Source organism: Epinephelus lanceolatus, chromosome 22, assembly GCF_041903045.1.
Source record: "Epinephelus lanceolatus isolate andai-2023 chromosome 22, ASM4190304v1, whole genome shotgun sequence".
Taxonomy (NCBI): domain Eukaryota; kingdom Metazoa; phylum Chordata; class Actinopteri; order Perciformes; family Serranidae; genus Epinephelus; species Epinephelus lanceolatus.
In genome coordinates, this window is record NC_135755.1 from 7,461,578 (window position 1) to 7,486,536 (window position 24,959).

At 41.7% G+C, this 24,959-nt stretch overlaps 3 protein-coding genes across 3 annotated transcripts in view; all 3 read right to left on the reverse strand.

Annotated features, from left to right (window-relative positions):
* The window catches only part of LOC117245847 (uncharacterized), a 301,333-nt gene that overhangs the window by 271,572 nt on the left and 4,802 nt on the right, over positions 1-24,959 (reverse strand). The window lies entirely within an intron of this gene.
* On the reverse strand, positions 134-3,730 carry LOC117245907 (uncharacterized). The gene is made up of 2 exons (XM_033609513.2): positions 3,466-3,730; positions 134-1,342 (listed from the first exon to the last, which is right to left on the reverse strand). Exons 1-2 carry the CDS (start codon positions 3,656-3,658, stop codon positions 399-401), a joined length of 1,137 nt encoding a protein of 378 aa, XP_033465404.1. The 5' UTR covers positions 3,659-3,730; the 3' UTR covers positions 134-398.
* LOC144459641 (uncharacterized) lies at positions 12,976-19,085 on the reverse strand. The gene has a single exon (XM_078164000.1). It carries the CDS (start codon positions 18,828-18,830, stop codon positions 18,051-18,053), a length of 780 nt encoding a protein of 259 aa, XP_078020126.1. The 5' UTR covers positions 18,831-19,085; the 3' UTR covers positions 12,976-18,050.

Here is a 24,959-nt window from a genome sequence, read left to right on the forward strand (position 1 = left end):
TAAAGATTTCATACAAACGCTGAACTTGAAAGGTCAGTCTCTTATATGAGGTCCTGTGTGTTCTTAGAGTCTTATTCCATGTAAAAGATTTTTGTACAAACTGAACAGCTGAATCCCTTTCCTTCCTCATTAATTCTCATATGTGTACATCAATTTAAACTTTGTCTAAATGATTTTCCGCAAACTCAGCAGTGAAAAGATTTCTCTCCTGTAAGACATTTCATGTGTACCTCAAAATCACCACTGTGACCAAATCTATTCCCAAATTCAGATCAGCTTCTCTCCTGTATGAGATCTCGTTTTTTTTTTCAGATTTCCATTTTGAAAAAAATCCTTACCCAAACCTAAAGTAGTAAAATGGTTTCTCTCCAGTATGAATAGTCCTTCAAATGTTCACTTCAACCACATCTTTTATGAAACTCAAAGCAAGTTAAAGGTTCCTCTCCCATGTGAGTTTTCAAGTGTTTCTTCAGATGTGCACTTTGACTAAATGTCATCTCACATTCTGAGCAGCTAAATGGTTTCTCTCCTGTGTGAGATCTCATGTGTGTCTTTAGATGTTCACTTCGGCCAAATCTTTTCCCACAGAAAGAGCAGATAAATGGTTTCTCTCCTGTATGAATTTTCATGTGTGTCCTCAGATCTCCACTTCTGCGAAATCTTTTTTCGCAGCCAGGACAGCTAAATGATTTTTCTCCTGTATGAGATCTCATGTGGACATTTAGATTTTCACTGAGGCCAAATCTTTTCCCACATTCAGAACAGCTAAATGGTTTCTCTCCTGTGTGCGATATCATGTGTCTCTTCAGATTTCCATTTTGACTGAATCTTTTTCCACACTGAGAGCAGCTAAATGGTTTCTCTCCTGTATGAGATCTCATGTGTCTCTTCAGATCTCCACTTTGACCAAATCTTTTCCCACACTCAGAGCAGCTAAATGGTTTCTCACCAACAATCAAATCACTGACAGGGACTTCATCATTTTCATGAAAGATTAAGCCTGACTGAGGTTTTCTGGTCTCCTTCCAAAAATCCTCACTGTCATCAGTGTCTGGTTCAGAAGGCGCTCCGAACTTGTCATCATATTCTGGTTGTAAATGTCTATCTGGATCTGGTTTCTCTTCATCATCGTCACTCTTCACAAGGACAGGAGTGGATGTGAACTCGGTGATATCATCATCCTCCTCCAGCCCTTGAAGCTGCTCTCCCTCCTGACTGATCCAGAGTTCCTCCTGTTCCTCTTTAATGTGTGGAGGCTCTGGGTCCTCCTGGTCCACACTGGAGCTCCACTCGTGCTGCTCAGGGGGAACCTCCTCTTTAACCACCGACGGCTGCTGGATGTCTGCAGGAAACAGGAAACACAAACACACACACACACACACACACACACACACACACACACACACACACACACACACACACACACAGATGTTACAGAGAATTGTTGTCGTTCATTCACATCACAGCTGAAAAACTCCTTATTGAACTTCTACAGATCTCTGAGCATCAAACAGCTTCACAGTGTTCACTCAGCTGTGTCAGAGAGAGTGAGGTTGAGGTGAGCTTAAATTTCATAGCAGTCATTAACATGTACTGTTACTCTTGTCATGTCTGGAGGCTACAGTGTGGCTCTTTAGGTGCTCAGGCTAAAGTGAATTATGTGAGAATGATTGTCCATAGGATGCAAGAGTTTGCTGTGAATCAGGTTTGATTACTGGCAGCCTGAGTAAATAAAATGCTGGTGTCGTATTGAAGACTTTGCCCATCGAAATCTGTTTCCCCCTAGCCCCAACCCCACCCAAGTGGCAAATGGAGCATGCATTCACAGGAAGCTGACCTCTCAGAAGCTGTACTCATGCCACTGAGGTATTGTAGAAAGCAACATTAAGTTTTTTAAGGGAGTTTTACCTGTAGAGTGTTCTATTCTAGAAATGAAAGACGAATGTCTCGACTGTCTTTTTATATTATGAAAATGGTGTAACACAACCTTTGATTGTTCCTTTTATATGTCTTTATCATCACAGTCAGCTGCTGGTGTCAAAGAGTAATATCATCCAGGCTACTCAGCAGTGCGTCAGGTTATATAGTAAAACATATACTTTATAACATGTAAGTTTGCTCCACATTGACCAGCTGCAACATTAAAAACAATGAACACAGTAATGTTATAAAAATGTAATCTTGAAACATACATTTAAATGCAGTAAACCACAAAATACGTATGACTACATCTACATTTCAATATAAGGTCTAAGAAATCAAGAATTAGATTTACTGGATCCTAATCACAGGATGTAAAAACGTTGTCTATGGTCTTTAAAAAGTCCAGTCAACGGTCATTGAGCATGATTGTCCATATTAAATATCCAAAGAAAAAGACAACAACTAGCGCATGAAAGCCGGGAGGAAAAATAGTTAATGACCCCAGAGAAGCTAACGACATCCGAGAAGCTAACGACACCAGAGAAGCTAACGACACCAGGGTAGCTAACGACACCAGAGAAGCTAACGGCACCAGAGAAGCTAACAACACCAGAGAAGCTAACGACACCAGAGAAGCTAACGACACCAGGGTAGCTAACGACACCAGAGAAGCTAACGGCACCAGAGAAGCTAACGGCACCAGAGAAGCTAACGACACCAGGGTAGCTAACGACACCAGAGAAGCTAACGGCACCAGAGAAGCTAACAACACCAAAGAAGCTAACAACACCAGGGTAGCTAACGAAACCAGAAAAGCTAACGGCACCAGAGAAGCTAACGACACCAAAGAAGCTAACAACACCAGGGTAGCTAACGACACCAGAGAAGCTAACGACACCAGAGAAGCTAACGACACCAGAGAAGCTAACAACACCAGAGAAGCTAACGACACCAGAGAAGCTAACAACACCGGAGAAGCTAACAACACCAGGGTAGCTAACGGCACCACAGAAGCTAACAACACCAGGGTAGCTAACGACACCAGAGAAGCTAACAACACCGGAGAAGCTAACAACACCAGGGTAGCTAACGGCACCACAGAAGCTAACAACACCAGGGTAGCTAACGACACCAGAGAAGCTAACGACACCAGAGAAGCTAACGACACCAGAGAAGCTAACAACACCAGAGAAGCTAACGACACCAGAGAAGCTAACAACACCGGAGAAGCTAACAACACCAGGGTAGCTAACGGCACCACAGAAGCTAACAACACCAGGGTAGCTAACGACACCAGAGAAGCTAACAACACCGGAGAAGCTAACAACACCAGGGTAGCTAACGGCACCACAGAAGCTAACAACACCAGGGTAGCTAACGACACCAGAGAAGCTAACAACACCAGAGAAGCTAACGACACCAGAGAAGCTAACGACACCAGAGAAGCTAACGCGGCGTATAATCGTCGACAGACTGAATATTTATTGCACAAACCTGCAGTTATGTTATTAATACTGAACTTGTAATGTTTAACGAACAAACCTGCTCTGTGTAACCCAAGTTGAGAGTTGGTAACAGCGTCCAGTAGTTTACGTTGTCGCTCGTTCTCCTCTTTTGATCGACAAAGTTCCTCCTCGTACTCTGCTATCGTTCTTTCAACCAGCCCAAATATCTCTTCAGCAGCCGCAGTTAGTCGCTGCTTCACCAACGCTCTCAGCATTTGGACTTTAGACATGTTCACACTTTAAAAACACAACAAAGACACTCTGCTAACATACGTTTCTATCAGACGCCATCTTGGTCAAACAGTGTGGCGTCAGCAACAGTAAAGAATACCGCTTCCGGGGTAAACAAGTTAATGAGCTTCAAAATAAAAGTCCAGAAGTGTTAATGAAATTGCAAGCTTTCTCTGAAAAACAAACTCAAGATGATAAATGATTAAAATACACTTTTTGAAAGAATGACTTTTATTGAACTATTTCAAGTGTTTAGTTTAGTTTATTTGTTTTCACATATGCAAAAAAAGTAGTACATGAGCAACAGAAACATGATGGAGAGATGCAAAAAATCATTGGAGTGGCTTTATCAAGGCACTTTCCAGTATATACCCTAATCCAAAGACAATTATAAAATCCACACAGACCATGTACACAAGGACACAAAATTAAGATCTCTAAATAGTAGTGGACAGTTTACACAGGGAATCCATAAGTACAATATCAGGAAGATAAAATCCAACCTTTAACATTTTGATGGACAGTTTACACAGATAGTCCATAAGTGTAACATTGAGGAAATAAAATAAAACCTTTAACACATAATCCATCAGTATAACTTTTTCCAGAGTGGATTTTTGTTCCATTGTTATCTGCTGTGTTAGTTGACCCAACCATTGGGAGATGTTGATCTTTTTCATACTCGTCCACGTTAATAGTATTGTTTATTTTATGGTTGGAAGAATCTCACTAGGTTCTTCATAACACCTCAGATCAAGAGCAGACAATTAAAGACCCAACAACCATGCTGGAGGCTCTGTGGTAACCAAGAGGGCAACCATACACGTCTTCTGGTGCTGCTGTAAATTAAAACCTTTTTGGAATATTGTAAATACAACTATTAATGACATATTGGATTATGATATCCCAAATAACTGTGCTGTCTGGTTAAAATTTTACCTAATGCCAGCAAAAAGGCTATAACTAGGAACTGGTACAAAGTGGAAATACCGAACAAGGAGCAATGGTTTGAGATCATCCTGGATATTCACTCAGTGGAAAAGTTGACTTGCCAACTAAAACTCAAGGGACATATATTTGACAAAAACTGGACCACCTACATGGAAAGTGATACCAACAATTACCTGGACTAATTGGAAAGAACTGAGAAGAAAAACCACACGTTGGAGATGCCCCTCTGTATTTTTGTTTATCATTGATTGTGATTGTCAACAAATTGGAAAAAAAAAAAAAAGTATTGTTTTCTTGGTTATAGTTCACAAGTAGGGCAGAGTTGCCAACTCTTTTCCAATGAAAGTAGTGAGCAGTAGCTCCAAAAATTCTCCAGATGATATATTACACTCACATGGATATTGATGACATCTTCACAGACTGAATCACCATGACCTCAGTCTAAATCTTCCAGGTAGAAACTGGAAATTGCTTTAAATTGCAGAGGTATGTGATTTAAGTAAAATTTGTTGTTATTTTCAGTCGTAACTTTAACGTTAAAGGAGATGTGGTTCAACACGGTGGCAAAACTGTCAACCAAAATTTCTGGATTTCCCACACATTTAATTATTTGTGGTGGCCTCTGATACAGAGAGACCCAAAAGAACAGTTTGAGTTTGGTAATGTTGCGAGGACTGACAGACACCACCCTGATGCTTTCTTAGTTGTTTAGGTCAAGTGAATCTTTAGTGACAAACACTGCAGCTAAAAGGTTTTGCTCCTGTTTGGGTTTTCATGTGTTTGTGTAAATATCCAATTTGTGTTTAAGATTTCATACAAACACTGCAGCTGAAAGATCTATCACTTGTACGTGTACTCCTGTGCGCCAAGTCGTGATCCCTGTAAGAGTATTGTACAAACAGCTGAATCACTTTCCTTTTTCATGAATTTTCATATGTGTATGTAAATTTCCACTTAATCTAAATGACTCCCCGCAAATTAAACAGCTAAATGGTTTCTCTCCTGTATGACATTTCACGTGTTCCCTCACAACTCCACTGTGACCAAATCTTTTCCCACACTCAGAGCAGCTAAATCGTTTCTCACCAGCAATCAAATCACTGAAAAGGATTTGATCATTTTTCAGGGAATTTAAACCCAACTGAGGTTCTCTGGTCTCCTTCCAAACATTATCACTGTCATCCATCTCAGATTCAGAGGACTCTCCAGTCCTGTCATCAGTCTCAGGTTGTAAATGTGTATCTGGATCTGAGTTCCTGGCTGGTTCTGTTCCTCCACAGTCCTCTCCCTCTGCTTCTGTTTCCATCTGTTCAGTGTGTCTTTGATGAAGCTGTGAGGACTGAGGTTTCTCTTCATCATCGTCACTCTTCACAGGGACAGGAGTGGATGTGAACTTGGTGATATCATCCTCCAGCCCTTGAAGCTGCTCTCCCTCCTGACTGATCCAGAGTTCCTCCTGTTCCCTTTTAATGTGTGGAGGCTCTGGGTCCTCCTGGTCCACACTGGAGCTCCACTCCTGCTGCTCAGGGGGAACCTCTTCTTTAACCACCAACAGCTGCTGGACGTCTGCAGGAAACAGGAAACACATACACACACAAACGTTACAGAGAAATGTTGTCGTTCATTCACATCACAGTTAAAAAACTCCTTCCTGAACTTCTACAGATCTCTGAGCATCAAACAGCTTCACAGTTTTTACTCAGCTGTGTCAAAGCCAAAACACAATGGTGGTGGACAACTCAAGTACCCTCTGCCCCTCCCTCTTCATCTTCTCACTCACAGTTAACGCACAAAAATTGAGCGCCCTGCAGAGCAGCATCCATGACTGCCGGTGACCTGCTTTCATGGACAGCCAGGTAACGATAGCGTTTGCCCTCATCATTGGTATTATTTGTTACTGTTGTGAGATTACGGCTGTGATTCGGTTGTAGGCACGGGGCCGCAGGCACGTTTCCATTAATTGTGCAGCCGGTGAAATAAGTCTCTGGTGACTGCATGGTGGACTGTCGCTTCACAGGCACAGCCGACTCTGCCTTCTGATCTGACAGTATGTTGCTTTTCTCCAAGTCATTGAGCTCCGCTGATGAAACACTGACAAACCTGGATGTGTGCTCAGATGGATTCAGCTTCTCCTCTCCCTCATCTTCCTCTGATGACCATTCATAGTTCAATTCAAAACTTATTTTAGGAAATAAATCCATATTTTTGGCTGTTTGACAGTGGATGAATTAATTAGCCTACAACGAAACTGCTGACCTAACTGACACTAACCGTCAGTTTTGATTTGATTGTTGATTGCAATCAGCTGTGAGGCGGAGTGATACATACAGAGTGAAATAACCGTGATGTTGTACTCCAATATCATCACGGTTTTACTGTCTCTCGACCAATCAGATTGCAGGGCCGGAACTAACTGTTGTATAATAAGACATATCATACAGCCAGCCTAATTTAGGCAATAACCCACCATTAAGTTTAACTAGGGGTGTAACAGTACACAAAAATCTCGGTTTGGTACGTACCTCGGTACACAAGTCACGGTTCGTTTTTTTTCGGTACAGTAATGAAAAAAAATAGACAACTATTAAATATCTTTTACTTATTAAAACATACCACCACAGCAGTTAACTCTTTTTCACATTGTTTGAATGAAAATAGAAATACAAAAGTGAAAAATAAAATCCTGCTGTTTTTTTTAACAAATTTTTTGAATGAAAAATATAAATATACATTTCTGCTTAAACAGTTTTACTCAATTAAAATAAAAAGTATAGTGCAGCTGGTCAGCTTTAAAGCCTGCTCAGATTCAGTTTTACTAGGAACTTATTTAGCTTTCCCACTTTGTTAAAGTGCAGTAAACAAAACATGCTTATATCTAAAGTGCAGCTTAAACGATTTTACTCAACTCCAATGGCGTTGATTATTTCTTTAGCGCGATTTTTAAACGATGACGATATCGTAGTTTGCACCAGATTACCCTGAAACCAAAGTGTTCCCAAACGGAGGACTTAAGGTTTGCGGGTGGGTCTTCAGGTTCGTCAGGCTCACTTGCCATGTTGTCAAAATGCGAGAATGTGCTGCACAAAGTGAAAGCGGAGATTTACGGGACTCAGTCCGTCACTCAATTATGTCCATCGGGGAACTAGGTATTTTAAATGGTTCGGCTCGCAAAAACGGAATTAAAATAAAACAAAATAAAATAATATCCTGCGCCCAATAATTCGGTACAGGGTCGTGCCAAACCGAAAGTCGGGTACCGAACGGTTCGACACAAATACATGTACCGTTACGGCCCTAAGTTTAACAATAAGTAAGCTAGTCTGGCATAACATCACACCATCTCCCTCCAACTCTCTGGCTGATTCTGGTTCACCAACTTCCTGCTGTGTTCAGACAGACACTGAAATGCTTTCCCACTTCCACATGTCTTTAAAAAACAAAACTCAACTTGAAATAGTGTTGAGATCTCCCACAATGCAACTCTGATAATTAATTTAAATAAATATAAAATGCAGTTTGGTGCCAAGAGCACAGAGAGGGAGAGGAGCTGGAAGCTGCAGCCGCTGCAGGAGTCTGTTCTCTGGGATCTTTAAAGAATATCTAAAGCTTATTTAGGGGATAATCTGAAGTGTATGGACTTGAGTATTTAATAAAGAAGAGCAGTTTGCTCATATATACAAACTGTATTGTAAACTAATTCTTGGGTGGAGGACTGAGTTTCAAAAAACATGAATTTAATTGTATTTCTGAACCAACAGGAAATAAAGAATTTAGCTGCATCCCAGGTTAAATTAAAGGGTTCTGATGGGAAAGTAACAACAAGGAGAGTATAAAATAAGCCCTGAAGAAAAGACCCATGTTTGCAGGAAGGGTTGGACTTACTCTGTGAATTAGTCATGGGTGTGTTTTGGGCGTATCATTCAATAAGCCAATCAGAGTGTCACCTCTCATTCCCTTTAAAAGAGGCGTGACTGGAGCGCATGGCGGAGAGCTAGTTAGATGGCGGACCTACCAACTGGAGTCAGAACCAGATCTACGGGGACAGCAGACAGGCACCTAAGCTCCCCGAGGTAAAGCAGGCGTGGGAGGAGGTGGCAGCGATCGTTTCCTCATCTTCTGGCATCACCAGAACCATGACACAATGCCGCAAACGGTATAATGATGTCAGAAGACGGGGGAAACAGAAGGTCGCCGCCCACCAACACCAGCAGCATGCCACAAGAGGAGGCCCACCCAACACCACCGACGATCTGACGCCAGCAGAGGACATCGCCGCCTCTACCCTCAGTGTGGAGAGCATTGAGGGCTTTGGGGGACTAGAGGTTGGCGTCCAAGGTAATGCAATAATCACAATATATCAGTGTGTACAGACCATGCAGGCTTCTTGAGAAATGTATTGATTTCACATTAACACACACAACAGACATTCAATGAATCAACCAAACTTTATTTACATAGCACATTTCATAGCTACATTTTGTTTTTAAAATGAACCCATCATCTTCATGCAGCTCCGCTGGCTGATGATCCAGGGACCGGACCCAGCTGTCAGGAGCAGGTGGCTATTGTGGGGGAGGAGGAGACCGCACCTGCACCTCTGACGAGACAGAGACGTAGGCAGCTCGCCCGGCCTGAAGACCACCCATTCCTGGAGGTCCGGCGAGGAGGCTTCACCATGCTCGAACGGGAACTGGGTGGCCTCAGGCGGAGCGTTGGGCGCCTAAATACCCGCCTGAGCCGTGATGAAGGCCTGCTGCGGCCCCTTGGTCACATAGCCGATAGTTTGGACAGGCTCGCTGGAGCAGCTGAGTGCCTGCTTCAGCCAGGAACACTGCCAGATTCTCCTCCTCCTCCTCTTCTTCCTCCTCCGATCAGATCTCCGCACTCCACCAGATCCTTGGCAGCGTCTCTGGCCCCTCCCGTGGCGTGCTGTGTCGTGGTGCTCCTCCTCGCCTGAGAACAAGAGGAGGAAGAAGACCCCGTTAATTTTCAGTTAAAAATGTTTTTTTTTTGTGTGTGTATATTAAAGCTTTATTTTCCGTCATCTTTACTTTCTTTGAAATGAGATTGATTATGTTCATTTTGTCTTCTTATTTTAGATATGTTCAGTTTCTTTTCTTCAGACAAAGGTGTTAAGGAGATGTTTCTTTACTTGCTTGACAGTTACGACTGAGCCTTCAGTCTTCCTCAGAAGCGTCAGCAGCACGTTGGATGACACTTCTGAGGAAGACTGAAGGCTCAGTCGAAACTGTCAAGCAGGTAAAGAAACATCTCCTTAAAACCTTTGTCTGAAGAAAAGAAACTGAACATTTCTTTAAAATGGTTGTGTTCAGTCATAGCGTAACATAACGTAAAATCAGTGTGGCGTTAATTAGGCTACTTAAAGTATGGAAACCTGATCACTAATACAAGAAAGATCTTACTAAGTATCTGTGGAATATTATTCAAACCTGTTTTCATCATATAACAGAGCACAGCTGTCAGGACTGCCGCAGAGCTCCCCAAGGTGCTGATCCTGCAGCTAGGACCTGTTCAGCGTTTTCTCCCCCACCCTTGTTTGTTAATTGTTTTCACATGTTTCCTAGAGCTGTGTTCTGCGTCTTATTTGCATGTGTGTCCTCTCTACACTCATAACAATATAATAATATGTAGCCTAGTATAACATGTTATAATAAATGCAATATGTGGGCTTTGGTTTTCAATCAAAAAAAATCAGTTTGCTTACCAGGCTACAGATGATGCAGCTCTTCTGCCAGCTGATCTCTCCTCGCCCGTGCCGCTGCTGGTGTATTTGGGTTAATTGGCAACGGCACATGCAGTTCAGCCTCACGCCTTTGTAAGTCCTGTACTGTGTCCTCATTTTGATCCAAGAGACATCCATGGCGTATGGCAAGGTTATGCAACACACAACATGCCACGAAGAATGCTCCGACCTTCTGAGGGCTGTATTGTAATGTACCACCTGACTTATCCAAACATCTGAAGCGCATTTTTAGCATTCCAAACGTTCGTTCTATTACACTGCGTGCTTTTGTGTGTTTTTGGTTGAAAGACGATGCACGCAGTGTTGTAGGCATGATATACGGTGTAATCAGCCATGTCTTTAATGGATAGCCGTTGTCCCCTAACAGCCACCCCTCCAGGGGGGGATCCCCCTGGAAGACTGCAGGAATGACAGAGTTGGCTAGTATGAAGGAGTCATGGCTTGACCCAGGATAATTAGCGAATACATGTATAACTTTACAGGCTGCATCGCAGATCACCTGGACATTTATGGAATGGGTTCCCTTACGGTTGATGTAAATCACAGCATTCTGTGTTGGGGCCCGTAGTTGCACATGGGTGCAATCAATTGCACCCAGGACCCCAGGGAACCCAAACCTCACCCAGAACTCCTGTTTAACTCGATTTTGGCTGTCAGGCGTCATGGGGAACTGAATAAATTCACTGGCATGTCGGACTAGACCTGATGTGACTGCATGTATGGCCGAACTCATGGCACGTTGGGATATGCCTCCAATTGAACTCAGCGGATGCTGAAATGACCCACTTGCAAAGAAATATAGCGCAGCAGTGACTTTTACAGCAACGGGGAGGGTATAGGGAGTGTTGGCATGCGTCTCCAGATCAGCTGACAGGAGATGGCATATTTCCGTCACAGCCTGGCGAGAGAGATGGAGTTTTCTGCGACATTCCTCCTCCGTGATGTTGAGGTATGTGGTCCTCAGCCTGTAGACTTGCTGCCTCCGCCGTCTCTGGATCCTCTGTGCTAGGGTGTACTCCATTTCACTGTGCAAATCGAGAATGTATGAGCACATTTACCTGTATCTAACTGAGGGGTTCAACAAGAAATGTTCTGTTCCACTTACATTTTGATGCACGAAAGTTGATTTTTCTCTCTCTCTCTCTCTCTCTCTCTCTCTCTCTCTCTCTCCCTCCCTCCCTTTAGCAGTTAGCACTGGCTAACAAGAGAGCTATTATAATTTAACCAAGCATATTCTACTCTGTTACATGAGTTTAAATGGACACTGCATTAAGAATATTTTCCCAGCTTCACCTTGCTGCCAGTAAACTGATACATTTACATGATGCTCTCCTTAAAGCAACCAGACTCCACTGAAAGAATCAGTAATTTTACCTCACAGAACACAATGAGTCGCTGCTTTTCTCAGTTTGAGTTTGATGAGGCTGTCAGGACTGACAAACACAACCCTGATGGTTTCTTAGTTGTTTAGGTCAAGTGAATATTTAGTGACAAACACTGCAGCTAAAACGTTTGTGTAAATGTCCAATTTGTGTTTAAGATTTCATACAAACACTGCAGCTGAAATATCTATCTCTTGTACACGCACTCATGTGTGTCAAGCCGTAATCCCTGTAAAAGAGTTTTGTACAAACTGAACAGCTGAATCACTTTCCTCCGTCGTGGATTTTCATGTTTATGTAAACTTCTACTTTGTTTAAATGATTTTCCACAAATTAAACAGCTAAATGGTTTCTCTCCTGTATGAGATCTCATGTGTGCACTCAGACCATCACTGCAACAGAATCTTTGCCCACACTCAGAGCAGCTAAATGGTTTCTCCCCTGTATGATATCTCATGTGTGCACTCAGACCGTCACTGCGGCTGAATCTTTGCCCACATTCAGAGCAACTAAGTGGTTTCTCTCCTGTATGAAATATAATGTGTACCATCAGATGTCCCTTGTGTCCAAATCTTTTCCCACACTCAGAGCAGATACATAGTTTCTCACAAACAATCAAATCACTGACAGGGACTTCATAATTTTTCATAGAGTTTAAATCTTACTGAGGTTTTCTGGTCTCCTTCCAATCATCACTGTCATCAGTCTCTGGTTCAGAGGACTCTCTCGTCTTGTCAACAGTCTCTGGTTGTAAATGTGTATCTGGATCTGAGTTCCTGGCTCGTTCTGCTCCTCCACAGTCCTCTCCCTCTGCTTCTGTTTCCATCTGTTCAGTGTGTCTTTGATGAAGCTGCAAGGAGTGAGGTTTCTCTTCATCATCTTCACTCTTCACAGGGACAGGAGTGGATGTGAACTTGATGATATCATCCTCCTCCAGCCCTTGAAGCTGCTCTTCCACCTGACTGATCCAGAGTTCCTCCTGTTCCCTTTTAATGTGTGGAGGCTCTGGGTCCTCCTGGTCCACACTGGAGCTCCACTCCTGCTGCTCAGGGGGAACCTCTTCTTTAACCACCAACAGCTGCTGGATGTCTGCAGGAAACAGTACACACACACACGCGCACAAACACACACAAACACAAACACACACGTTACAGAGAAATGTTGTCGTTCACTCACATCTCGGCCTGGGACGATCAGCGATCAAAGTGTATATTGGCGATTGGAGGGTTGCCAGGCGACTTGCTGGATATCAAGGCGTTTTTAAAAAAAAACACGCGCTCTCCCGTGCATTAAGAGATGTTTTTTGGGGAAATACATGACTGTCATAGAAGCCCCGTTTACAAACAGACCTACAATCCATCTCCTCTCCTCTCCTCTCCTCTCCTCAGCGGAGGGTGCCCTGTCAGCCCTGCGCTGACAGTGACAGGGCGCATCTCTTTGATCCGAAGTGACACAGCCCATTTGCTCATGCTTTGGGGTCGTTCAATAGAGTAATTGCAAATAAATATTGTTTTAATGTGTAAGTATTGAAATGTTCACAAGGGCTTTCATAAATTCCTACAATGTTGCAGCACTGCCGCCTTTGCAGGTTAAAAGTTAATGACAGCAACTTCAAGTGAGGAGGAGCAACACGTCTCTGGCTGCGCAGAGAAAAAAATAATCTAAAATGAATCTAAAATGAATCTGAATTGCAATTTTGTGCTTCACATGCCTTGTGCAAAGAGCACAGAGAGGGAGAGGAGCTCGAAGCTGCAGCCCCTGCAGGAGTCTGTTCTCTGGGATCTTTTAAGAATATCTAAAGCTTATTTAGGGGATAATCTGAAGTGTATGGACGTGAGTATTTAATAAAGAAAGTAAGTAAGTAAAAGTAAAACTATATTTATATAGCACCTTTTTAACACAGGTTACAAAGTGCTTCACACTGACATTGGGACACAAAGAAATGAGGACACAAAAACCATAAAAGACACACTCAAGAGCACATACAGACAATACACACATATATGAGCACAGCGAGCATACAGTCATCACCCAGAGTACACACTTGAATTTATCGAATGTAATGAGAAAGCCATTCTAAAAAAGTAGGTTTTCTGAAACAGTCAACAGAAACAGCTGATCTAATGTAAGTGGGGAGATTGTTCCAAAGTCTGGGTGCCAGGGCAGCAAAAGCACAGTCACCTTTGGTTTTCAGTTTGGCACATGGCATGGCCAACAGGTTTTGGTTGAAAGATCTAAGTGACCGCTCAGTAGTATACAGGCTTAGTAGCAATTTTTCCAGTATTTTGGAAAGGAAAGGTAATTTTGAGATGGCTCTGAAATTGTTCAAAACGGCTGGATCAAAGCCAGTTTTTTTTTGGGAGTGGCTGGACACTGGCTGTCTTAAACTGATCAGGGACATAACCAGAGGTGAGGGACATGTTTATAATAGTGACTACAGCAGGGCCAATGACAGGAAGGACCTCTAAAAAGAATTTGGGGGGAATTATGTGTCGCATTATTATCATTCATTTTGATATGAAACAATTTGTATGCATGAGTGTCACACTTTTATAGCATAGGGCTACTATGTCCCACCCTGTAAATTCTAAACTCAATAAAACGTCAACAATTTAGAAAACTTTTCATTACCTTAGTGGCCTATAAATAATTTTAATACAGTTTATTGATAAAATAAATATTTTAATGGTTGCCAGATTTGTGTGTATTCTGTCACTTTTAATGGTCGCATTTGAAAAGTTGTCTATAGGCCTGTGTTAGGACATAAGTAGTCATAAACAATGTCAGGTACTGTATACCTATTTTGTATGTAGGGTTTTTTTTACTATTTTTTTGTTAAAAAAAAAGTAAAAAAAGTTAAAATAAAATATTCAAAAAAAAAAAAGAAAAGAAAGAGGCGGCAGGAATTACTTTCTCAGGTCATTTCGCCAGAGGTGAGCTAAAAATTAATGAAGACTGAAAGCATTAATATTAATATCATTATTATTATTATTAATGGTGATCTTTTCAATAATCGTGATTGTTTTGTAGTCTTTGATTAAGTGGTTGCAAAGCAACAGCAACAGCAACAGCTGCTTCAAACAGCTGTTTCTACAGCCCCCCTCCCTTGTTGATTTTGACATTCATTCATTCATTCATTCATTCATTTATTCATTCAAACAATATTTAGCGTTCTGATTGTGCTACATTCTTTTGTACTAAATCTTAATAGTTAAATCACTTTTTTAAATGATTAAAACAGATCCTATACGTCTATTCATCCCGTGGCAGGTGAGTAGTAGCTGCTTCAAACTGCTGGAGTTGCCGTGGCAGATCTGTAAAACCCCTGGCAGCTGCCTCAAACGCGGAAGCTGGGGCTGCCACCGGAAGTGCCACAGCTAGCTGCCGCTGCCACCTTTAGCGCTTGATACTGAGCTAACAGCAGAGAAGCTAACTACACAAGATGCGCTAACGAGATATTCGATTCACTCAAGAAGTGTTGAACAAACCTGCAGTTATATCATTAATAATGAACTTGTAATGTTTAATGAACAAACCTGCTCTGTGTAACCGAAGCTGAGGGTTTAAAACAGCGTCCAGTAGTTTCCTTTGTCGCTCGTTCTCCTCTTTTGATCGACAAAGTTCCTCCTCGTACTCTGCTATCGTTCTTTCAACCAGCCCAAATATCTCTTCAGCAGCCGCAGTTAGTCGCTGCTTCACCAACGCTCCCAGCATTTGGACTTTAGACATGTTCACACTTTAAAAACACAACAAAGACACTCTGCTAACACACGTTTCTATCAGACGCCATTTTGCTCAAACAGTGTGACGTTAGCGACAGTAAAGAGTACAGCTTCCGGGGTAAATGAGTTTCAGATGAGCTTCAAAATAAAAGTCCAAAAGTGTTAATGAAATTGCAAGCTTCCTCCGAAAAACACACGCAGGAGGATAAAGGATTAAAATACACTTTTTGAAAGAATGACTTTTACTGAACTGTTTCAAGTGTTTTTTAGTTTAGTTTATATGTTTTCACATTTGCAAAAAAGTTGTACATGAGCAACAGAAACATGATGGAGAGATGCAGAAAAAAAAAAAAAAAACAACCCAAAACAAAACCAGAGGGGCTTGTTTTAGGCACTTTCCAGTGTATACCCTAATCCATTAGTTAACTCAGTAAAATACTACAAGGATGAAAAAAGACAATGATAACACAAAGAACACAAAATTAAGATCACTAAACATTAATAGACAGTTTACACAGGGAATCCATAAGTATAACATCAGGAGGATAAAATCAAACCTTTAACACATAATCCATCAGTATAACTTTTTTCCAAAGCTGATTTTTGTTCCATTGTTATCTGCTGTGTTAGTTGACCCAACCATTGGCAGATGTTGATCTTGTTCCTACTCATCCAGGTATTGTTTCCTTGGCAACAGTTAGGTTCACGAGTAGGGCAGACTGCCAACTCTTTTCCCATGAAAGTAGCTTGCACAGCATACTCTTGCAATCACAGTATTGTCAGGAAATCAACACTGGTCTTGGGATAACAGTCACAGTGCATTCCTCAGCCCTCTGTCTCTTTCAATGAACAAAATTACACAAATCTGATGTTATAAAATGAATTACAGAGATTTTTTTAATCTGGTGTGATTGTTTAGTGCATATCATTAGTCCATTAAAATGCTTCAGGCTGCACACTCACATTTGCATACACAGCAGGGCTCAACAATAAGGATTGCCCGATTGCCCGATTGCCCGGGGCAAGTAAAACTCAAGGTCGGGCATGTAAACTAACAACTCACTTGCCCGATCTGGCAAGTTGCTAAAAATAGTAAAAGTTAATAACTAATTGATAAAATAAATGTATTTTAAAACGTGCTCTTCTGCTCTGATGCAGCGGTCTCTCTGCCTGAAGTCACAGGCACAGCTGTGTAACAATGTCCTGCCCACAGCGCCCATTGATATTATTTTGCGCGACGGACGCTTCATATAATAACATAACAATATACTATTTATGGTGTTATGCCATGGTGTCATTTCTGTCTCTACATGGTCACGCGTTAACAATTCTCTTCTGCTCTCTGTATCACGCATGGCGGAGTTCCGCCACACACACAGGTGAGCATACTAGAGCGGCTCAGGCCGCATTTTCCTTACCAAACCTGACCCCGAGCTCGGTGCAGTTTGTCAGCTGACAAAGTTATTGTTATGGACACTGTGTAAATAACCATCAACAGACTGCTGTTATGCACAGACAAACACGCTGCTCGCACAGCAGCTCAGCACGGCACTCATGCTGAGCTTGTGTTATTATATTCAATACAATTGTATGTTCCTAAATCTTGAGAAACCTCATATGTAAGCTAGACAGACATTTCACCTGCTCATTACTGTGCACACATGTACTGTATGTACTTAGTCCTAAAGAGCCATTCTGGTGCCAGTAGATACATAGAAACATCCCAGCAGGCTGTGCTTTGCAAGCATACAAAAAAGTTTCACCCATGTGAAAATTGTTTTTCATGTGTGTGATTCACCTCCGCTGCTACAACTCCATCCTAGGGGAAACACTGCTGTGTGCGTTTTGTGCAACAGGTGGATGTGGTAGTCTACTGGTAGAGTAGAGAGAGGGCTAAGTAGCATTGAAGTAGAGTAGAGCAGGGCTGAGAGATGGAAGCAAAATATATTAAACCCGGTGGTGTCAATACAGCAGAACTGGAGAGAGGGGTGAAAAATAAATAGAGGTGGGCATGGCTCAAGTAGAGCGCAAAATTATAGACGGAGAACAATTGACAAATTTTTCACTTTAAGCCCTGACACTGTCATATTTGTGTAGGAATTAAGCTACAATACATGACATATGTTGTTTTAATTAATAAATACAGTGTGAATAAAGATTACATAACTTAAAAATAACTGCAGTCTTTGTTAATTGATAGCCGCTTAAATTAAACAATTTTTAGAGGGCAAGTAAAAACTGACTTCGGGCAAGTAGATCTCTGACCAACTTGCCCGACTGGGCAAGTGAAAAAAAACCTTAGCGTTGAACCCTGCACAATATACTTCCATACGTATTTACATAACACTAGCAAAGACCCCAGTAATCCATTATTAATAAAGAGAGTACTGTAAAACGCACTTGCCATTTAGTGCAAGGTGAACACAACACAGCGCACACACACTGTATGGCTAATAAGCATACTGCTACACTCAACAACGAGAGCCAAACAAGCATGGCTGCTTGACAATAATATTATTGACTCATGTGTGTCATCCCTGTAAAAGAGTTTTGTACAAACTTAACAGGTGAATCACTTTCCTCCTTCGTGGATTTTCATATGTTTATGTAAACTTCTACTTTGTTTAAATGATTTCCCACAAATTAAACACCTGAATGGTTTTTCTCCTGTATGAGATCTCATGTGTATCTTCAGATCGCCACTCTTACCAAATTTTTTCCCACACTCAGAGCAGCTAAATGGTTTCTCTCCTGTATGAGATCTCAAGTGTATCTTCAGATCGCCACTCTTACCAAATCTTTTCCCACACTCAGAGCAGCTAAATGGTTTCTCCCCTGTATGAGATCTCATGTGTGCACTCAGACAGTCACTGCGGCTGAATCTTTTCCCACACTCAGAGCAGCTAAATGGTTTCTCCCCTGTATGAGATCTCATGTGTATCTTCAAATCTCCCCTGAAACTATATCTTTTCCCACACTCAGAGCAGCTAAATGGTTTCTCCCCTGAATGAGATCTCATGTGTACATTCAGACCGTCACTGCGGCTGAATCTTTTCCCACACTCAGAGCAACTAAATCGTTTCTCTCCTGTATGAGATCTCATGTGTCTCTTCAGAGCTCCACTTTGACCAAATCTTTTCCCACACTCAGAGCAGCTAAATGGTTTCTCATAAACAATCAAATCACTGACAGGGACTTCATCATTTTTCAGAGAGTTGAAACCTGACTGAGGTTCACTGGTCTCCTTCCAATCATCACTGTCATCAGTCTCAGGTTGTAAATGTGTATCTGGATCTGAGTTCCTGGCTGGTTCTGCTCCTCCACAGTCCTCTCCCTCTGCTTCTGTTTCCATCTGTTCAGTGTGTCTTTGATGAAGCTGTGAGGACTGAGGTTTCTCTTCATCATCTTCACTCTTCACAGGGACAGGAGTGGATGTGAACTTGGTGATATCATCCTCCTCCAGCCCTTGAAGCTGCTCTCCCTCCTGACTGATCCAGAGTTCCTCCTGTTCCTCTTTAATGTGTGGAGGCTCTGGGTCCTCCTGATCCACACTGGAGCTCCACTCCTGCTGCTCAGGGGGAACCTCTTCTTTAACCACCAACAGCTGCTGGACGTCTGCAGGAAACAGGAAACACATACACACACACACACACACACACACACATAGATGTTACAGAGAAATGTTCTCAGATCTCTGAGCATCAAACAGCTTGACAGTGTTCACTCAGCTGTGTCAAGGCCAAAACACACTGGTGGCAAACAACGCAAGAGCCCCTGCCCCTCCCTTGTGAACCCCTCGCTCAAAGTTAACACACTTAAATTGAGCACCCTGCAGAGCAGCATTCACCTCTCCCTGTGACCTGCCTTCAAGGACAGCCAGGTAACAATAGTGTTTTCCCTCAGTTTTGGTATTGTTTGTTACTGTTGTGAGATTAAACTATTAAAACATGTCACTATGGCTGACCCAAAAAATTCGAAGCTTCGTTCGATGGTACGGGATTCAATTGTGAAAAAAAAAAATCAAAGCTTCGGCACTTTTTTCCAACCCAACGAGCGCACTCAGAGCCGCTCTGAGTCTGGTGTCAGAGACGCTTCTGATGCTCTGAGTTGCGCATCTGTTTGATTGTGCTGCAGTGTGCGCCGAGGGTTTTAATTTAAGGTGCTAACAGACTCGGACGCACTATAAGCGGAGCGGACACCGCGAGGAATGTCCGCAGTCATTCGGGCTTCCTTAGTCGAGCGCACTTCCACATTGTAGTTTCCTGTAAAAATGTCCGTGAAACACTACATTACCCCCTAGTCTTACATTTTGGGCAGTTTGGAGAGGCCCCTGCAGTATATTTACTGTACATATATGGAGATATATAAACATTTTGTAAGATATTATATTGCATTTCTCTGAATCTGCTACATATGGATATTTTCGTAGGTAAAAGTAAAATTTCCTCCCATACTTCAGTATCTATTGTTGTTTTCAGCTGAGTTTCCCATGATTTCCGTAGGAATGATAACCTGTCGGTATTCAAATGCTGCAGCTTTGGGTAAAATTTGGATACAAAGTGACTTTGTTGAGGACTATCTAGAAGAGTCTTTTCTAATAAGTTAAAGTCGTCTGGGAGATTAAGAGTATCCATTTTAGTATGTAAGTAGTAGTGTCTGACCTGAAGGTATTTGTAAAATTCTTTTGTTTGTAATTTGTATTTACCCGGTAAGCACTCAAATGTTTTAAGGCGGTTAATGCACTAAGGTCCCATTTATACGACAACGATTTCAACTGAAAATGGTAAACTTTAGTTGCGTTTTGGCCGATCGTTTACACAACAGCGGCGTTTTGGGTTCCTGTAAATGCAACGTTCTGAAAACGGGTTCCAGAGTGCAACTTTTTGGAAACGGCAGCTTCTCCGTTGTCATGTAAACTTGAAATATGCAGTTCCTCTGTAAACGGAGACTTTTCGCACACGAGCATTACAGTTCAAGTCCAGTGTTGCCAAGTCCGCTTATTAAAAGCGACTTTGGGCTTGCTTTTCTGTAAAGTCGCTTACAAATATTGGTAGTCGCGGGTCGCGTTTTTTTTGGGCTTGTCTCTAAAGTGTAGTTGCTTATTTGGGCTTGTTCCCAGCTCCATAATAAGTTGTCAAGCAGATATTTTTGATATGTTATTTAAACGTAGGATAGTTTGTCTTGCCTGTTCCCTCTGTCTCTCCCCTTTCCCCATACACACAGGAGACAGCAGAGTTTTTTCCCACCTGCTTCCTGCTTCTAATTGGCTCTGACCCTGATGGCAGCGAGTACTAGCCAATCAGAGGCAGAGCAGGACAATCTGTTTTTTTCTGGTTAGGAAAACATCAGTCCTGTAACTAAAAGAAAAAAGTTAGATGAGTGCATATAAAGCAATAATAAATAAATAATTTGTGAAATAAGGATGATATTTATTTGTGTGTGCAAATTTTAATTATCAGAGGTTTACTGTGTGTATAATGTACTTGGTACATCAGTCTGTATTTGATATCCCATCTGTTTTCTAATGTTAAATAATGTTAAAAGGTGGTTTAACTCCCTCTTGTGGTCATTGTCCTGAAGCTCAGGAAATAGAAAAAATTAAAAATAAATAAACTGTGTACGGTGGGTACAGTTTTGCAAAACTGCTCACAGTTTACCAATCTGTCCACATGGATGTATATTGACAATCTGTACCCAAAGTTTAAAATCCGTCCCCATGGACTGTAAAACCGTGCACACAGTTTATTTAATTTTCTCTCCCCGGAACCGAATCCGTAGAAAAAGTCGCTTGTTTTGGGCTTGTTTTCACAGGTCTGGTTGCTTATTTGTCTCGCGAGATCTGGCAACACTGTTCAAGTCACTAGGCAAGCCGACCGTCACAACAACAATGCCGAGCTCTGTTTGTGCTGCTCACCCTGTTGATTTGAAGTGAAATGTAGATCAGTTACTGTAGCAACTCCACCTCGTCGTCCATCCAGACAAAGTTATCTGTGCATGCTTTCGCCATTTAACATAACTGTGTCTTCTTTGTTTTGGTTTGTAATCACCGCGTTGTAGAGGAAGGCGCTTCAGTGCAGGCACATGGCGTTATGCTGTGGTGTTGCTTTGCAAATACACTGCCACCCATTGGCCTGGCGTGCATACCACAGCGTTTCCAGTAGATTTTGCGGCTCCGTGTGAACGGGGATCGTTTCAATAACGTCGTCATATAAACGCAGAAGTTTTTTAAAACGCAAAGGACAGACTTTTCCGTTGAAACCGTTGTCGTCTAAACAGGGCCTAAATTTACCCCGATCCCAAAGATTATAAATATGGTGAATTCCTGCTTCATACCATTTCTGAAAGCTAGATCCAGTGCCCTCTCTGGTTAAATCAGGATTATCAATCACTGTTGTTAAACAACTCAGTTTATGTTTAGTATATAGAAGAAATCCCACTATATTGTAATAGAGCATGTTTGTCAAACGTAAATATCCAAAGGAAAAACAAACAACCAATGCATGAAGATCGGGAGGAAAAGCAGCAAACGGCACCAGAGAAGCTAACGACACAAGATACGCGACAGACTGAATATTTATTGAACAAAGCTGCAGTTATATCATTAATAATGAACTTGTAATGTTTAATGAACAAACCTGCTCTGTGTAACCGAAGCTGAGGGTTGAAAACAGCGTCCAGTAGTTTACGTTGTCGCTCGTTCTCCTCTTTTGATCGACAAAGTTCCTCCTCGTACTCTGCTATCGTTCTTTCAAACAGCCCAAATATCTCTTCAGCAGCCGCAGTTAGTCGCTGCTTCACCAACGATCTCAGCATTTGGACTTTAGACATGTTCACACTTTAAAAAACACAACAAAGAGACTCTGCTAACACGCCTATCTACCAGACGCCATTTTGCTCAAACTGTGTGACGTTCGCAACAGCAAAGAGTACAGCTTCCGGGGTAAATGAGGTCATGCGCTTCAAAATAAAAGTCCAGAAGTGTTCATGAAGCTGTCGGCTGTCCTTAAAAACACAAGCATGAAGATACATGATTGAAAAACACTCTTTAAAGAATGATATTAATCATTAATTGAAAGTTTATTCTTGAGCTTGGACACAAAAGCTTAAAAACATTTCACAATACAAGTCTGAATAACAAACCAATAAACACTGTGAATGACTCAATTTAAATTAGTTTAGGAGGTGCTTTTTATGTTTAACTATATACAGTTCTTTCCCCTCCAGGTAGGATCAGGACAAAAGGAATAAGAAGAGGATTAACCCTAAAACAAATATGAGACCTGTAGTCTCCCTCCTTCAAGTTTAATCTGACCTGACTGCATGGATGAAATCATTAATATCCAGGAGAACACTTTACATACAGCATTTGAGCAAAGAGAAAGAGGCACAACATAATGTCTTGATATTCTGTGCATGTGCACTTTCAGATATTATAAAATAGGCTGAAGTGTTAATAAAACCTAACTGATGAGGAAATACATAATAGATGCTTTCTTGCTCATATTATATAAACAACTGTTTCACCAGTAACACACAGGATTAGAATTCTAAAAGTGAAACAATACAGAAGAAGAATGATATATGACCTTTGTCATGTGAATGCCTTTGGACTCTTTTCCCGCACACTGAGTGGCTGAAGAGTTTCTCTTCTGTGTCACAGCGTGGTCACTGTGTGTGATTTTATTTTCTTCTTTTTTTTTATTTACAAAATTTCATACATGTCCAGAGTTGCTTCAACCCTCAGTTGCTCCACAGTTTAACTGCTGCTGCTGCTGTTGAAAACACGTGTAACCTTTGGCATGTCACTGCCTTTGGACTTTTTTCCTGCACAGAGTGGCTGAAGAGTTTCTCCCCTGTAGGGATTCTCGTGTGTGTGTCACAGCGCTGTCACGCTGTGTGAATTTTTTTTATTTTTTATTTTTTTTACAAAATGCACAGCTGAAAGGTTTTTCTCCTGAACTAAACCTCATCTGACAAAGCTTCATTTCCAAGGAACTCTTGTGTCACATACGCAACTCAATGGCTTCTCTCTGTAGGAATCCTCATGTGTCTCTTCAGACTCTAGTGGCCAAATCTTTTACCACACTCAGCAACTTACATATTTTTAGTTAATAATAAGTGTCATACAATGTACTTGGACTACGTCATGTTTTAGAGAGTTTAACCTTGACTGAGATTTTCAAGGTTGAAGGTTTTTCTCCTGTATGAAATCTCATGTGTCTCTTCAGACTTTGATTGCGGCCAAATCTTGTCCCACATTCAGTGCAGCTAAATGGTTTCTCAACAGCATAGCATCTTGCATCACTGCCAGTGATGCAAGGGAGTTTAAACCTGACTGATATTTTCTGGTCTCCCGTCAATCATCATCAGTGTTTTCAGTCCAAGGCTCAGGGGACTCTCTGGTCTTATCATCAGTCTCAAGATGTAAATGTGTAGCTGGGTGTGAATTCCTGGCTGGTTCTGGTCCTCCACAGTGGAGCACTTTCTCATTTGGCTTCTGTTTCCATCTGTGTAGTGGAGCTGCTGGCTGGAGGCTCTGCCCCTCTGCTGTCCTCAGTTTGAGTTTGATGAGGTTGTGCAGACTGACGAACAACACCCCGATGGTTTATGAGTTGTGTCGGCCAAGTGAATCTTTAGTGACAAAGACTGCAGTTAAAAGGGTTTCTCTCCTGTGTTGGTTTTCATGTGTTTGTGTAACTGGCCAGTGTGTGTTAAAGTTTTAATACAAATGCTAAATCTGAAAGGTCTTTGTCATGTATGAGCTCTCATGGGTGTTTTTAAAGTCTTAATTCATGTAAAAGATTTTTTAAACAACCGAACAGCTGAATCACTTTTCCCCCTCTTGAGTTCTCATGTCTGTATGTAGAGTTCCACTTTGTGTAAATGATTTTCCACACATTGACGAGCTGAAAGGTTTTCTCCTGTATAAGTTCTCATATGTCTCTTCAGATGTCCTTTTTTGAGATAATCTCCCCACACTCAGAGCAATGAAGTGGATTCTCTCCTGCATGAGATTTCCATTGTTCCCTCAGTTGTGCTCTTTGACAAAATCTTTTCCCACACTCACAGCAGCTTCATAGTTTTTCTCCTGTATGAGATCTCATGTGGTCCCTCAGAGGCTCACTTTGACCAAATCTTTTCCCAGAATCAAAGCAACTCAATGATTTCACTCTTGGGCTGGGTGATATAATGTCTATATATGATATAACAATCTATTTACAAGCAAGATATAGAATTAGACAACACTGTTTATATCAATATAGGGTCAAGTTGCATTACATACATGCCAGTGTGCATCTCTCCTCTCTCACACTCTGCACAGCTCTGCCCCACTAACTCACACACAAGTTCTCCAGCAACACTTTTTAAAACCCTAGTCTGACGTGCACCTCACCAGAAATGAAACTACATGTCGACGCAGACCTCCTGTCTATTTTCGTAAGCTGAAACCATTTCTCTCAGTGGAAACAAAGCTCTTATT

Excerpts from the sequence above, each read along its gene's own strand:
- LOC117245907 (XM_033609513.2), bottom strand. The coding sequence starts at position 3,658 with ATGTCTAAAGTCCAAATGCTGAGAGCGTTGGTGAAGCAGCGACTAACT. Across the intron at positions 1,343-3,465 it reads ACTTGGGTTACACAGAGCAG|ACATCCAGCAGCCGTCGGTG; the intron begins GTTTGTTCGTTA and ends TGTTTCCTGCAG.
- LOC144459641 (XM_078164000.1), bottom strand. The coding sequence starts at position 18,830 with ATGGAAACAGAAGCAGAGGGAGAGGACTGTGGAGGAGCAGAACCAGCC.